Source organism: Rhyacophila brunnea, unplaced genomic scaffold (assembly GCF_057557595.1).
Source record: "Rhyacophila brunnea isolate RB1 unplaced genomic scaffold, BYU_Rbru_1.0 scaffold_1, whole genome shotgun sequence".
Taxonomy (NCBI): domain Eukaryota; kingdom Metazoa; phylum Arthropoda; class Insecta; order Trichoptera; family Rhyacophilidae; genus Rhyacophila; species Rhyacophila brunnea.
In genome coordinates, this window is record NW_028232751.1 from 15,125,743 (window position 1) to 15,144,032 (window position 18,290).

An 18,290-nucleotide genomic window follows, 5' to 3' on the forward strand; every position below is an offset into this window, starting at 1 on the left:
CGTTGTCAGTCTAAGATCGTTGTCATTTTATACACTTAGAGAGTTTTTTTTCTTTTTATAGATTTTTATTATATTTTGGAGGTATGTTTATTTGTCATTTCAATATTGTATTTTATACGAAAATTATTAAGTATTATTGAAAAAAGGTTGTTTTAGATTTGTAAGGTTTACAACATAGATCGCCGATAATATAATGTATCTTCGATGTATGTTTGGTCCAGAACAAGGATCTAATGGCTTATCACTAGGCTTATGATTTTTAGGTGCTAAAAATGAATAATAGGTACCTAAAATATGTAGATATAATTGGAAAATATGTTATTAAAATTTCACAATTATGTGCTAAAAATCAAAAATAGGTGCTAAAAATTTAAGTATTACAATAAATCATAATATCTATTTCAACAGTTTAATTTATTATTTATTCACAAATAGAAAACGCTTTATTACAATAAATAATAAAATAATGCTTCAAGTTTTCGAAAGTGAATCTTTGACTATTTGATCCTAGCAAATTTTTATACATGGAAAAACTTCTTTCCACTTGGTTCTACAGATGTTATTATTGCGTAAGTATGTAAATGAAACTAATTCTGAAGTAGAAAAAATTTTAATGTCTGAGGCATCTGATGGATTTTTCAAAACAGCTTTAATATTTTGCAGCGTTTGAAGTCCAGTATTTTTATTTAAAACACTATTTAATTTTGTACTTATTTTTATTCCAATTGGTCCAGGAACATTTTCTTATTTTAGCAGCAGTAATGTTTAAATTTGAAATATTAATTTACTCCACTAGTGACTTTGTAGATGATTCTAACATTTCAATTGTGTTTACTAGTGTTATTGTGTTAATTAATTTTGTGTTTATGTGAAAATATTATGTACTTAAGCCTAAAATATGGAAAAATATATAATTATCCAAAAATATTTAGAAATAGGTGCTAACAAATATTTTGATATTTTGTTGTGGGGTCACTCAAAAAAATATTTAAATACCTAAGAATCCTAAGCCTACTTATCACTATGTACATATTATAAAAATGAACCATATAAACTGCAAGGAACGAAAATGATAGTTTATTTCATCTAAGTGTCAAAGTTACCGACATTGAATAAAAGAGTGTCTGCAATATAAGTCAATTATGTAGTTCGTGGCTTCGTCTGTAAAAGAACTTATTACCTTCGTAAAGTACTCGTAAGTCGTAAAGCATTCCATTTTTAAAATAACTCTAAGCCGGGGAAAGTATGACCATTGTATTTAGAAGGCTTCTTAATTTAAAACATGTGATTTGAAAAAGTATGTATCGAATAAATTGCATGTCCGTACATAGGTGTTCGTGAGGGTAGTTTTTAATAATCAAGTTAATGGGTCCATTGTATAATGCACAATATTCGCTCTACAACCCGGTATGGCCAACTCATTTTCGATCAGTGTCTCTCAACATGGGGTTATAGAAAACGTCCGGGCGGAGGGAACACACACGACACGGCAATATTAAAATTATATGGAAATGGTTAAAATTAAATAAGTACTTAAATTATCACAGAAATGAAAATTCACAACAGTTAGATATATTTAAATATAGTTTGCAAACATTTCGTAAACCTTCAAAATTAATAAAAACAGTTTCATGAAATAAATGAAGAAAATTTCCTTTAATTTATTATATGACGGAAACGATTTTGAGAGGTTATATACAGAGATTCACTGGTTATCAAATAATAATTTGTAAGTGTTATATTATTCATCTTGATTACTGCACTTAACTTAACTGGGACAGTATTGTATAATCGAATATATAAGTTATAAACAATTTAGAGAAGAGATAGCTAATGATAAGTGTGAAATCTTTTATTTGTCAGAATTATTATAAAAAAAATATTTATTTAACAAACAAAGCTACAAAGGGAAATTATTGTAATCTCATAACGTTGCTCATTGCTTTCTCGAAAGCTCGATATTATCGAATTTGGTTAAGGCCATATTCCATTGGCAGACGCACAGACCCAACCCGATCCAACGATCGACGCCAACCGTTGTCGCTAGCTATTTGCAATTACACGCAACGATTCAATCTCGTTGGTCCGTGATTTGATTGGTTAAAATAATACTAGTGTTGCTATTATTAAAAATATAGGTTGAGTGAAAACTAGATATTTCTTAGATTGGTGGCTACACTGAACGCATTCCCGCGCAATTTTACGTCAACAAAACTGAGCTGTCAGTTGTCAAACCTAGCGAGCATCAGATCTGTTAAAATTTATGCGGCCGTTTGACATTTATAGAAAGTTTGTATACTTATTGTTAATTTACATCATGAATAACTGGGCGAGCTTGAATCTCCAAACCAATTGAGTAATTCGAATATCGAAATCAAATAATCCAAAGACTAATTTATTGTAGCAAGTATGGCTATATTTCAACTGGCTCAGGCGGTCAGGACTCGCCGTAAATGAAAACACTCGGTCAAAAGTTGGCTAACTGAAGAACAGCGTGATCGCCATTGAATATGGCGGATTTTTTTACGTTCCACACTATATCTTTGGCGTGTATTTATTCGACGAGGACTGTGTCCTCGGTGATACTCCATATATATTTTTTAAGTTTTCGCCATCTTGTAGTTGTTCAGTTGAAATCGACCAGTAGAATGAAATGAACGACCGTTTGCATGACTCAGGCGCATATTCGGCTATTTTCGTACGCTTTCGGCAATCTTCGCTTGATAATGAAAGGATCGCACGACGGATAATAGAAAATTTTCCACTTTCGACCCGATCGCTCACGATCCTTGAAAACCATAGAGAATAGAGTTTGACAGTCGTGGCAGACAATCGGGCCAGACGCAATCTGCCAATGGAATATGGGCTTTACATGTAAGTTGTACGTATGCAGTTCATCGTGGGACACTTATTCGTGCGCCGTAGTACGTGAAACATGAGTTCGTATAACATTTTATCAAATGACGAATTCTTTGTTGAATATTTCACCGTGGAATACATTGGTGCGTATCTTACAAAATGCGGCGATAGTTTGCAAATAGTAATGTACCAATTAGATTAACCCTAACCTAATGAAGGCCTCCGACTTCCTGACTAGCTCAGGCACTTGGAAGTGGAGGTTCATTAATGTGGAGGAACAGGCAGGAATCTCATAGACGTGGAGTAACCAAGCAGTTACGGTAGAGAAAGAAAGTCGATAACTCAAGAAAACACTGGTTAAACTTCATAACTGGTATATTACCGTAAAACCCCCTAACTTCACCCGGTTTTTTAACAGAAAGTCGTTTTGCCACCAAAATATCCACCAATATGAAGTCTTATAGATCTTATGTAATGCACAATGATAGTGTTTAATTTTATTTATATTGAAGTAATACCCTTTTCATACTAAATAATACAATAAATCACTATTTTTTATATGGACGAAGTTACGGCACGATTCCCTAACTTCGCCCAATGTGTTTTAGTAGGTACAATAAAAAAATATTGTCTATGGATACTCACGAAATCTATTAAAAAATAGCCTTAAGCAAATTCAGGTCTTATGCTAGAGACAATTTGACATATCTTAAAGAAATATCTACGTTGGCGAAGATAGGAATCACTTCAATGACTGTTTCATACAACCTACCAATTTACGCTAGGGCTGCCAAAACCCAAAGCATTATAGTATCATTTTTATGTGTTGATTTACATAGTAAATTTTTAATAAAGGAAATATGAGAAAAATTGTTAACTGGTGATTCAAAGTGATGAATAGTTTTTAGTCTAAAAACAATAAAAATAAAAAAAACACATTTATTTCAAGAAAATCGTTTTTTTGTGACAACCCTAAAGCCAGGGAAAGTGTAGGAACAAGTAGTTCAAAAAAGATAGCCTGACATTGCATACTCAAATAATTGATGTTTTATTATAAATATCGGAAATCGCACGTTACATTTGGCAAGCAGACTATATCACTATATTATATTAAAAATATGAAGAACCTACCTCTACAAGATTCGTAGAAATCAGCAAAAGTTCAGAGGTATTCCGAAAAAATCTCTTCAAACCGGACTCGAAAAAACGATACTAACACAAACACGGCGAAAATAATGGCGGTTTGAAAAATGTGTAGTGACAGGACGAATATTATCTTTAAAATCGCCTCAGTGACTTAAAGTGCTGCAATAGTAAAAACATGAGTTTTTAGTGTTTAATTGATTTAGGTGAAGTTAAGGACACTTGGCGAAGTTAGGGGGTTTTACGGTATCAATGTTGTTACACAATTTAACTTATGGTCACCCTTTATTCAAAAGTTTATAATCAAATGTCAATGAAATAATGTTTATATGTAACTAGATTCTCGTTAAACAATCACAATAAGTCGAATGTCAAAATTATTTAACGTCTACAAGCCACAATTATCCAAAAGGAAAAGGTCTGAATTGTTCGCATCCGACATTCACAAGTAAATTATGAAAAGTCATTTATTTAAATCTCGAAATTCAAAAAAAACATTTGAAAACGTCTAATTTATTTATATCTCGAAGTCCACAAAAATAACCACATTTAGTACTGATTAATTAAAAATTAATTCGAACGTCTGATTTATTTATATCTCGAAGTCCACAAAAATAACCACATTTATTACTGATTAATTAAAAATTAATTCGAATATTATTATTTTATTATTTTAAAATTAACTTGATTATTATTAACTAATTATTTAAAATTAACTTAATTATTTCTAATTAGTTATGCAGACGAGATCGTGAGGGTCCCGGGGCAACAAAGCGTCGCAGAGGCGACTCCCGGAATCCACAAAACAGACTGATATCGGATTTTAGAATCTTGCCTTTTTATCCGTTAGGGGTGGTCGTATTTCTTACCCATTCACACTGATACCGCCATATGCTACACATTTATATAAGGTTGACGGATGTCAGTCTATCAACCAAACATATTATAGTGATATCGATGTACTTACATAATATGATTAATATTAATATTACTTTAATTACATTAATTACCATATACTATTAACGCCCGTCCATATGTCCCACTTTATTATTTCGCTAACCCATTGCATATTACATTTCATTAACCATTATATTACAATTATACATTACCAATTATCTTACAACCAAATCATATTTTATATTTAATCTATCTTAATTAACTCTTTACCTAAGCATATTATATTTAGTCAAAATTTAATCCTATTATCTTATTACCTATATGTACATGGTCTGTGACCGACTTATCTCTTCCACAGTTCACCCTGAGAAGTGGTGGGACCTGCCAGAGCAAACTGCGGGACTTCTACATATATTAAATATTGTTCTAATTTGTCGAGGGTCGTAATCATCTAACCGGTGGTACATTGACTACCAGGATCAGATCGAGCGGCTGGGAGGCACTACTCCTTATGGGAGCGCCCCCCACAGGGGCGGAAAATTAAGTGTGCGTCACTAACCTAGTAAAGACATCTCATAAAATTCGACACATGTTGTAGCATACGTACAAATATACTCCACGGTGAAATGTTCAACGAAGAACTCGTCATTTGATTAAATGTTACACGAAACTCATGTTTCACGTACTGCGGCACACGAATAAGTGTCCTGCGGTGAACTGTTTACGTACAAATTTCCGGATACGATCCAATTTGATATTAGACACTATGAGTTAACGCAATATTAATAATTATTGGAGACTATTTCTAATAAAATACAAAAGAGGTAACCAACCTCGATCTCGAGCGACTTCTCTAAAAATAAATTTTCTTGTATCTCGAGTGAAAAAATGAGAATATATTTAGTAGGCACCGATATCTTATTCTTTAATAATTGTAATATGATCATTTTTATTTATATAAAGACCCATTTAATTTATCTATGAAACATCAGAATCTAATACATATGGAGTTAAGGTTATTAATTGTTTTAAGAAGGAAGAATGGGTATCTAATTAGCTTAATAAAATTTATTTTATTATTTAGTCAATTTGGAATAACTTGGGTTATAAAAATGGCCGACATTTCATTATAATTATTTAAGAGAAAGTGGATTGCCTATTTACAGGCACTATTTAAAACTATTCACCACGTATTTTATATATTTTATATCACATATTTATTTTAACATTAAGTGTTTTAAATGCCTGTTGTACCAGTAGGTACCCTATAAATAAACTCGTCCTCGTAAACTAGAGCCGAAAGAAAATCCTGTTTATTTGCCTCTCAAAAAATGTTATACATTAATTTAACGATTTATTATTTTTTGCTATTTGAGTGTGGACACTGACGTCCTGTAGTAGGGGTAGATTGGTCATGCGTTGCATAGGAGCGGCACATTATAAAGGACGGCGAATGAAGGAATGAATACGAATATTACGTACAACTTTTTCAATAAATCAAACGATGTTGTCGCATTATAAAGTACATGTTAACATCTTAATTCGAAGCGTAAAAATCCTGATAACATAACTATTATTGTATTGTAATACAGTCATGTAATATGGCAAGCTATGATAGGATAGTATGCACAATTGCATAACACAAAACATATTTAAGATAAGATAGGAATTTGAAATCCAGTCTCCATAGATCAAGATATTTTTAGTTAATGATTTACCTCCTCCATTAAACGCAAGGAATACGGTGCCATTTGAATGTCTTCAAATATTACCAATATTAAATGCGCGCAGCGATTAGTGACAAACTGTAATGTAAATTTCTTTAACACCTTTTTAAATGTATATTATATTCTTTGAATATTTCTTTATATTCGAGAATAGTATCTTCATAACTACATCCAAAAGGAAGGATTGCAATACAGAATTAAAATACTACTTAATACCATTATTTCAGTATTTCCTATTGAATACCGGTATTCGTGAAATATGTAAATGGAAAAATATATATATAAATCTCTGTAAAATATTAATATTTTATAGCACGTGCCATTGCTGGTCTCCAAGGGCGTTGAACGGCAATGGAAGTAAACCAGACATCGCGTATCCCGACAAAAATAATGTTTAATCATGTTAAACTTTATACGTTAATTAATACATTTTGTTTCCACTTTCAATACCGAATATATCGTTATTATCTGATTTTTAAAACTGGTATTTTGAAAAAAAAAATCTCTACCCAGAAGGTATCGGACTTCCCAATATTCTAGACTTTTAATAATTGATCGCCATTAGCCCCTTGCATATGCATTGTACGAGTATAATCTTGCACTGTGTACTTCCACTGTGTGCCATTGGTGGAATGTAAAAGAAAACTATGGAAGATATATTTAACATAATTTTCCATGATCTGCGATATTATCTGCTCTTATGATTCAGATGTTATGGAATATGGAAGATTTGCCAAGTAGTGTTTCGTGTTAGTCATTTGCAACATAATCATTCCTACTCACCACTGTCTTTATAAATAGTTCTCGACATGAAAATAACATGTAGGTATAACTCAAACTAGAAGCCACAGAATTCTCGTCAAAGCGATGAAAATAAGTGCTCCACATTTCATGGTATTTACGGTTAATTATTATAAAACACTAATAATATATTATTTAAAACGGTTCACGGGAAATTGACCGCGGCGTACAATTGAGTGCAGATTAAAATCTAAGTTGTAGGATATTAAAAAAATCCAGGATAGTTTTACGATTTATATATTTACTTCATGTATTATTCCAGAAATAATAAAATGAAAATCAGCTTGTGAAACTCGTTTTATTGGTCATAAACTTGAATCATTCAAAATTGTAAAAGAGACACGTTATTTGTTGTGAAAGTGGTTAATACAATATAATAATAATTATTGTTTTTTAATGAATGAAAATAATTTTGTTCGATACCGTAGTGAGTGGAGTATAGTTTTTTTTTTTTTTTTTTTAATATGAAACCATTTTTTAAATGTGAAATTTCGTGGGTGTATCATTACATGCCTTGGACTTTGATAAATCTGTTGTACTCAGATCTATTAGAGTCTTTGGTACTGTTCGATTATACGGAATACAGCGGAAAACGCATTTTGAAAATATCCGATAAACTGGATTATTTGTTAGGTTAACCTAACCTAACCTAACCTAACCTAAACCAACCTAACCTAACCTAAACTAACCCAAATTAACAAATAATCAAGTATATCGGCTATTTTCAAAATGCGTTTTCCGCTGTATTCCGTATAACCGAACAGTACCGAGTCTTTTCTTATGTTGCCTCATTATTGAGGATGGTGATCACTGAAACATTCGCCAAAGCAAAAGTGGTCAACACACCTGAATGGTTTTCTAACGTTATGTTGATTATTAATATTCTTTCAATATTGCAGTCAGTAGTTGTTAAACCAATAGTTTCAATAATTATTGTTTAAAAATATGTGTGTAAAAACAATTTTAATTAATTACACGTGGCATTTCAAAACTGAATGAAAATATTACATTGCATTAACATACACACCTCCATACCATACTTATTTGGAAAAGCTTCAGAAACTAGCGACAGACTTAATTATATGTTTGAATCTCAGTTGGTCACAAGAATGGTTAAGATTCTTCTAAAGCATATATCAAAAGGCTTTCCAAGAATGTATTTTCAATTAAGAATGGCTACATAATTAAATCTTTTGTACTTATATGTCCACTCTTCCATAAATATTAGTGATTTTAAGTAGGTACCTAGTTCATTTTTATGTATACATACCTACACTATTGATAAAATTGTCTACTATAATAATTGTTCTATTATTTAAATTTAATTTCTCACAATTATTTATAAATTAAGATTATGAAATTTATTTTTTTCAGCTGGATGACAGCGCCTTGCAAGTTTACAAAGATGGCGACCTTGGGCCTTACTTGGACCTCGAATCCTCATTGAACGAGCAACAGGAAGATCTAGAAGGATTCTATGCAAAGTGAGAATTCATATAAAATCAATAATACTTATTAAGAATGCTTTCCTGAATATCCAATGAACAACAACGGTCGGTATAACTGGTTAAAATAATATTTCATATGGCCGATTAATTCGCAAGCAACTTGATCGTTTTTATATTCGCTTTTTAGGGAAATATTTTAATTCCTTTCGAAACTCCTGTTTTCTTTCTTTCTTTGTTCTTTTTGCTTATTACGAGTACTTGGCCATAAGCTTAGTCATAAGTGGAGTTATGTACTTGCTGAAATCGGCGGACCATTTGTATTACACTACACATTAAAATTTACCGTCAAGATTGAGAAACGCAAGTGACAGCCTGCTGTCAAAATAATAACAAAAGTATCTTACAGAGAATTCAAGTAAATATAGTATTGTAAATTAATACGCCCACGGTGGCCGCGCGGCTTAAGTGTTGGACTATAACGCCGTGGGTCCCAGGTTCAAATCCTGGGTCTGGCAAGTACACATATTGTTTTTCAATTTGTGTGTGTCAGGGTATGGACCTAATAGGTTGAGCAAGTGGCTGACATCAAAAAACAAAATCTATCAATACAAACCTCTACTCTGTGGAGGCCAATATGATCGGACATGGTCGGAAAAAATATATGATAAACAAACTTGTCTCGAGGAACCTACTGTTCATTGGCTCCACAATCCGATGTGGATCTTGGCCGTCTTACGAAGAGTTTTTGTAACAGTTGTTTTTACGAGAAATTAATTTTAGCGCCATTTGCTTAACCTAATAGGTCCATTATCTGGGTCCAAAAACACCGAAAAAGAACAATTTGTAAATTTTGCCAGGCCCGGGATTTAAATCCGAGCCCTCGACAATCGACATACCAAGTGGATACGTTACCATTGCGGGTGTATCGAGTACTGATTATTAACGCAAATATTATACTACAATTACCACTCTTTCCTGTATGCCGTTTAGCTTCCACCCACCTTTTGTAGCAACAATAGACGAAGAAATAAAAAGTGAGGAATTTAATTGAATCTACCATGCCCTGTTCGTTTTGTTTCTGTGAAAGCCTTTAAACTATTTAACTACGCTTACGTTACAGTTGCAGAAAACTGTAGGAAATATTTATACATTGTTTTATTTTGCAAATCATTCGTTAAGAGCGTACATAAGTGAAACGGCAAATAATTTTCAACACTATGTGGAACGAAATTTTGGCCGCGTTGCCATTCGGAGAGGTATAGTCGACCTGTCCGCACGTAAATTTCTTTTGTGATGGAGTCGGATGAATATATTCTTAAATCATCTAATGACTTAAAAACGTTACGCATGCACTTGAAAAAGAAAACATGGCAATGAATATACTATTATTATTACGAATATAATAATAAACATAACATAAAAAAGGACGCATGTTGAATTTTTATGACAAATTATATTTCGTTCGATTCGCGTCATTTGCACCCGCGACCCGCAATCCGCGCATCGCCTAGTCACGATCTTTTCAGACCATGCCTCAACTGAGGCATAGCCTTAATTGTGATTTACTAACTACTGCACGTGACGTCAACGGTCAATATTAATTATTAGTCAAGCGCAGGACGGTTATTTAGGGGACGTACATTATAAGGGGGCGTCACATTAAAGCGAATAATATGACTTTTGATAGTCAATTCCGTGGAGATGACAACATGTTCACCTGCGACGCTAGTATTCTTTGAATTTTTTTTTGTATCTGTATATCAAAATTATTTTAATAAATTATATAAAGTTTTAAGCTACACATAGAAATGGGTAGAAATTAAAATCTGCTTATGCGTGGGACTTCCATTAAGACAATGCTGAGTAATTTACATGTATCTTATGTAATTTACCTCTCCGGATATTAATATAATATATTGATATTATAGTTGAGGTTGGGGTTAGCCGAGATTTTACAAAATAGTCCAAGGGTTCCACCAATCAAAGAAGGTTGAAAACTAGTAGTAATATATTATCAGTGGATTTATTCAGGCTGATGATGATGATATAAATCAGAATGTAATATCACCAATTTTGATCAATATTATAACACAATACACAGGTTCCAGAGGAGTGGAATTAGCTTGTGGAAGCGTTCATCCAGCAGTGGATTGATCCATGCTGATGAGTTATAACGATGAAATAAATATAAATATTGTACCACCAGTTGTTGGAGCGCCATTAAATATTTTTTTTATCTATTATTAGGTTATTTTTTTTATTGGTTTAAATAGTAGTAGATCAAGAAAAAAATAAATTGAAACACTGTAATACGGTGGTACCATCTAGAATTTTATTTTAATACATCAATTAATAGTAAACAATTAAAGACGTCGTAAAGAAATGACAATTTTTGACCATGGTACCAGGTTTGTTAATTTATATCATCTTTTTATAATATATATCATTTTTTTATTCTTAATAAAATTATTAATTTAAATGGTTCTTGGATCAACCATTATTCAGTAGGTACAGCGACATATCAAATACATATTTTCCTTTATAAAATACATGATAAGAATAATTTGTAATATATTAAATATTATGGATTCATCAAATACCTGCAACATAATAGAACAATATTAGGGTCGAGATTTCTATAATTCACACTATAATTTTTGAATTTAGAGTTCTGGTGGGATCGATTTTTAATGGAACTATTGGATAAGAATAAATAAGGCACACAATCGCTTGTCAACTCAAAACCAAACAAACTTTTGAATTTAGAGTTCAGCGAGTGTATTCTATACAAAAGGCGACTATCGACCGCTAACGTGCTAAAGTGATAATGTGTTAGTATTTGTTACATACATTTTATATTGAAATATTATAATTGTAATTGTATTGTAATCAGTTAATCAGTCGAAACTGTCTCTCTCTCTCGCTCTCTCTCTATCGCTCATGCTCTAAATATTAGCACAGGCAGGGAGCATGCCGTTAAAATATATCATTTATTGCAACAATTAATACCGGCTAATTATAATTGTTACAATACGTGTTAATAATTTGATACAAACATACCCTAGTTAGCGGTTTTAGCGGACGAAAGCAGCCTTTTGTATAGAATAGACCCGCTGGTGGGATCGATTTTTAATGGAACTATTGGATAAGAATAAATAAGGTACACAATCGCTTGTCAACTCAAAACCAAACATACAAACATATTTTGTATTATAATTATATTATATATAGAGATTGAGAAAGCATTAAACCGACTCTGAAATCGTCATAATTATTGTTGTAATATCTTATGAATAATAATATGCAATTATTGTTCAACATCACCAAAGAAAATTTTCCCACGGTCTTGAATATAATATTTCTCTCAATCTCACCGCTTTCCAACATATCAAACTAATGTTTTTTTTTTTTATTAATAGGTTTAAGCAATGTAATAATAATTATAACTTACACCATTTTTTTTAAATATCACTGCTACAATGTTGATCAATAATGACAGTTTCAAAAACTGTAAAAAAAATATTGCCTTAAAAATATATCGTATGTTCTCTGGCACTATAACCTGAGGTGGACCTTAGACGCCTCAATCAGACTCATCCATTTAGCTAGGTCCTGCTATCTGCTTCTTCAGTTGATCTCTTATATCGCTCGTAAGTCTCTTTGTAAGCGACCAAACCATTGATGTCGTGGTATTCCCGTACTCTGTTTTCCTTCTGGAACCCTCACGCGTGAGATGCTTAATCGATGCTTGTTTATCCTATATGTCACGTAGACGTTAAGTTTTGATAAATCTGACGACATCAGGCTCATCGAAAAGTTTGTAAAAGTCATACTTATATCGATCCATCGCGGATTGGGCCAATTTTTTTTTGAAATATTCTATATTGTTTAAACACCTGTAGCTTTTGGGAATCATAAACGTGATTAATATTCACATCTTTAAACCGCACCACAATTATAGTGGTTTTAAGGTGATGTCTTTACCTACCAGAGGCACCTAGCGGAAAAATACGAAGCTTGCAATTTGAGACATTTTTTTTGATAATTTACAATTTCAATTGTGTTAATTAATAAATGTGTATCTGAAAACATTAAATAGAAATATATTTTTCATTTTAAGTCAAAGATAAACTTACAGTAATTGTAAAAAATGTAATAAAATGAGAATTGGTTGAATCGGACCCCATCTTATTATTGCATTTTATTTTATGGTCATATTTATTATTAAAATTTAATTTATTAATCTTTCTAAGCATCGCCTAAGATATTTTTGACTAATTCATAGTTTGAATATTTTTTTATATTTATCTTAAAAATCATCGATTTTTATAAAAATATAAATGTGTATAACTTGAAATCCTTTTAATTTATATCAAATCAAACTTCAATATTGGGACCATACCTAAATAAAATTTAATACTAACAAAAAGGATTTTAAGTTATAGGTACTTGATAATCGATGTTTTTTAAAATAAATATAAAAAATATTAAAACTATTTTTTTTTTTTTCGACCATGTCCGATCCTAATAGGATCATATTTGACTTAAAATAAAAAATATTTTTCTTTTTAATGTTTCCAGATACATATTTATTAATTAATTAACACAGTTGAAATTGTAAATTATCAAAAAAAAATGTCTCAAATTGCAAGCTTCGTATTTTTCCGCTAGGTGCCTCTGGTAGGTAAAGACTTAACCTTAACAATATTGTATGTAAGCGGACTTTTGTGTTTCTTGATAATAGCATTATAAATATTTCTCAGTTTAGATATATTCGAAGAGTAAGGGAAGAAAGGCCAATAAACATCGCACGGCCTAAATAGAAATACATATACCTTCATAATATAATATATTATCCAGGCTTGAAATGGACCGGAGCGCCGTTCCGGTTCATAGCACACTTATTTTTATAAAATACCCATAAAATTAAATAAATATTATGTTAATATTTTCGTAAAATTATCGAGCGCTCCGGTTCGTAAAAATTTTCATTTCAAGCGCTGATATTATCAATAATTATTGACTTGTGGTGAAGAACTAGTGTACGCAAAATTTTGTCAGTTATACGTATTTTTTTGTTCTTATTGAACTAGAACTACAGATTGTAGATATTGTTGGTCAGTTCCGAAATCCAATTAAGCCCTGCGCCAACCAAGCCATAATAGATAATAGTCAAAAATTAATATTCGTCTATCAATAAAATATCTAAAAGTATGCCATTAAATCAGTCATAATTTTAGATATTTTATAGATAGATGAATATTTTTTATCTATTGTGGTTTGGTTTAGAGAAGGCTTAATAAATTAAAAAAATATATAACCAACACCATCTGTAATATGAATTCATAATTCAACGAAAACAAATAAGTATGACTGAAAAGGTGTGCATTGTTTTAGTAAGATCGCCCATAGTATGTATACCTAAACTATTATAGTTTTGTATAGGAAATTACATTTTATTTGTATTATTAGTTCAATGAAAACAAATACGTACCTATAATTGACAAAGTTTAGTGTGCATTATATATGTCGAATCTTAACAGCCTACTTCCACCCCAGGCCCCTGCTGGATTGGCATTATGGAAATTTATATTATAATTGTGGATTGTTGGAACAATAGCACCAATCTAGGGATGCTATATTTCTCTTGCGAACTCACTTAGCATTTAGTTTTTTTTATACTATTTAAATTTTATTGGGACACAGGTCTTTTAATCAAGTATAATGTTTTTTCGGTACTGTTCGGTTATCAGGAATACAGCGGAAAACACATTTTGAAAATACCCGATATACTGGATTATTTGTTAGTTTGGGTTAGTTTAGGTTAGGTTAGGTTGGGTTAGGTTAGCTTAGGTTAGGTTAGGTTTGGTTAAGTTAATCTAACAAATAATCCAGTTTATCGGCTATTTTCAAAATGTGTTTTCCGCTGTATTCCTGATAACCGAACAGTACCGTTTTTTCCCGTAAATTTCAAGTACGTATAATGCTGAATAATATAAATAAAACATAATTTTGCTATTTATCTCCATATGTCATTGTTTTATATTATTTTTTATTAATTTAATAAAATAAAATGAGCGTGCAGTTTGCGAACCATAGCATATTATGATAGTTTTTCCATCGATAATAATAATTGCCTTACCTTGCTACCCATTATCAAGCTGAACAAGATTAATTTGAATGTATCGTATCGCGGGTATTTTCATTGTCATGTTAGGTGATTAGTGATTACACATAGGTAGATACCTAGATGCAATATTTTTCAACACCTACTTTCTACATACAATAAATAAATAAATACAGGCCATGAGGTGAGGTGAGACGCGGGTAGATAAGCGTGCGCTACATCCAACTGTTGTCGATCAAGCGGGCTCACCTGTATGTATTTAAAGAGACTGACTGGATTTAGAAGAGAGTCGAGCATCTAGATGCAACCGTTGTGTATATTATTGATTTAAAAAAAATCAAATCAGTCCATTGCACATTCTATAAAGTTCTCTAGCTTTAGTCTAGCTTTTAATCTAGCTGCTTTTTATTTCCGTATTTCACGAGGTCGAAGGGGCGGGCTATCTCTAGTTTGAAATAAGTATTTTATTTAGACACATTTAAGATAACATAGAATGTGTTAACATTTCATCTGAAAGTATTCATCTTAGAAGAGCCAACGACACTTTGGAAGACACTACTTAGTTAGACAAAGAAGGTATAAAAACGCCTGAAAGAATGAGGCAAAGCAAAAAGTAAAGATTTTTCTCAAACGAAATAATATGAAAGTCGAGTACATAGTGAGTTGTTATTAATTTATTATTCTATACGATTTTACCTTAGTATCAGTGTTCTCAGACTGTTTGACGAAGTCGGTCTTCAACTGCATCACATATTCCATAATCGTCATCATCAATACTATTAATATTCTAAAATCTCTTATCTAAATGGCACACTATTGATTTTTCAACATTTTCACTTCGATTTATGCACTCCCAAAATTATTACAATTTGAATTGGTTTGCCATTTGAAAATTATTTTATATTTTCAAAAAAACGCCACGTTTAAAATAGACATTTCCTTACACGTTTCGCTAGATTATAATCATTGACCTGTCAAAAAATGGAATGTTGTCAGTTACGACCTTCTAACAATCGAACGTGTAGGGGTTAAATCCATTTTTTGCAACGTTTTTCTTTCTTTCTTTGTCCGGTGGTTGTTTATCCAGTACAAATCTTGCAATCGATTGTTAACTAACTTCCCGGCTAGCTAGACATTTGAAACTTTTAGAATATATCAGAACACGATGCCAATGCATTCTTTTATTAGTTTTAGCCATTGAATTCATTTTCAGTTAATTCTGTTTTGTATGAAAAGTTATTTCGGAAGAAATCCGTAATCCAATCCACTATTATTGGTTGCTAAGGGGGTGGTCCTAGCAACTAAATTATTATTATATACGTGCGTTACTATGGAAATCAAAATGACATTTCAGTATTCTATATTTGTTTGTTTGTTGCAAAATAGCAAAAAAATGATTTGTTGACAATTGCCTTATTTGTCCTAAATTATTAATACATAGAATTGTCAAGTTTATATGATTCAAAAGAAAATTTAAAAACGTTGTACCTATATAAACAATTCTTTTTATCTTGTAATTATTACACTTAAATTATATTGTATTAACGAATAGGTACAACAAAGTTTTTGTCGTTAAAAACTCAAATATCAGTGCAATTCACTGGATAAATTTTCATATACTACAGTATAATAACTCCAGATTTGATTATTTTTAAAATATGTCTATACATGGCAGTTCACACACTGTTTTATTAATTTTTAATGAAGTAGGTAGATACCTGGTTTGACACTGCTAATTTTCATATGTTACAATAGTGATTATTTTTTGAAAAAATTAAACAAATTTACATAAAATTTTACTTTATAATTATTTGTTTTTATTTTTTTTAAAAGTGGAATAAGTACTACAAAAAATTGCGTTTTATTAAATAAAAACAAAAATACAATGCAGTTCCACCATGAATTGACAGTTAACAAAATAAAAGAAATTTATAATTATTACTAATAATAATACTTTTTTTTACCATCTCCGATCCTAAGAAGATATGTATAACAGTGGCGAGGGGTGGAGGTAGGCTGTTAAGATACGACATAAATAGTGCACACTAAATTTTGTCAGTCATACTTATTTATTTTCATGAGCTAAGAATAAAATTTGCAGATGGTGCTGGTTAGTTTTTAAAATTCAATTATACTCTGCCTAAGCCAAACCATAATAGCATAGGAATGCTATGTGAGATCCGATAAAAATTATACACATTTTTTCAGTCATACATATTTGTTTCCGTTGAATTAAGAATACATATGATTACAGATGGTGTTGGTTAGTATTTTAAAAATTCATTAAGCCCTGCGTACACCAAAACATAATCGATAAAAAATATTTCTGTCTATAATACTTATATCTAAATTTATGCATGGTTTAATGGCATAATTTTAGATATTTTATAGATAAACGAATATTTTTTTGACTATTGTCTACTATGGGTTGGATTAGACAGGGTTTAACTGAATTTTAAAAACTAACAATACTATCTACACATTGTAGTCTTAGTTAAATGAAAACAAATACGTTTGGCTGACAACGTTTAGTGTGCATTATTTATGTTAGATCTTAACTGCCTACCTTCACTCTTCGCCTCTGATGTATAATACATTATATTTAGCATATATTCAAAATTTTCTATATTATTACGTCACTGTTCTGGCAGAAGACACTAATTCGAAAAACTGACATATTGAGTTGGTTATACCAAAATGTTCCTTATTTCAAACTTTACCGTCTGGAAACCTTCTTAATAAATAAACAGTCTTTATTTTAAAGTCATCCTTTTTACGATTACTTAATAAACTCACATGATAGACCATTTCAAACATTTTAACAACTTCACAGTCAAATTACTCAAAATTAGTATTCTCCAGTTAGTGTGTTCTGCCAGAACCGAGACGAATTTAATATTAAGTAGTTATTTAAAAAAAAGATATAACAGGTATCAGGCTGCAGCATCACCCGTACACTACTGTATAAGCCACCCGCCGAAATTGAATTAATCACCATACACCCAAAATAGTAATAAATATACCTATCAATTATATGATATAAGTGTATATTACATATATATTTCTCAACAGCATCCATATAAACAAAAGTCACCGCACGCCAATGATCTCCCGTTTATTCCCGTAATGGAGTAAGCAATAGAGTATTGGCAAAGTAACCATATCTGTAGACGTGGGTTGCGTGTTTTTTTCTTCTTTATAACACTACAACAGGTCCAGAGGCCCAATGACAGTAGTGTATTTAATAATAGAATTGAAATAATCAATAAACCCAGGGTTTGAGAAAAA

The 18,290-nt window shown here is 31.3% G+C and overlaps 1 protein-coding gene across 3 annotated transcripts in view; it reads left to right on the forward strand.

Moving 5' to 3' along the window:
• The window catches only part of Fhos (Formin homology 2 domain containing), a 133,043-nt gene that overhangs the window by 84,919 nt on the left and 29,834 nt on the right, over positions 1-18,290 (forward strand). For all 3 annotated transcript variants that reach the window (XM_085941506.1, XM_085941510.1, XM_085941513.1), the window contains exon 5: positions 8,802-8,911. In XM_085941506.1, the coding sequence (XP_085797632.1) occupies positions 8,802-8,911 (110 nt within the window). The remainder of the gene's footprint in view (positions 1-8,801; positions 8,912-18,290) is intronic.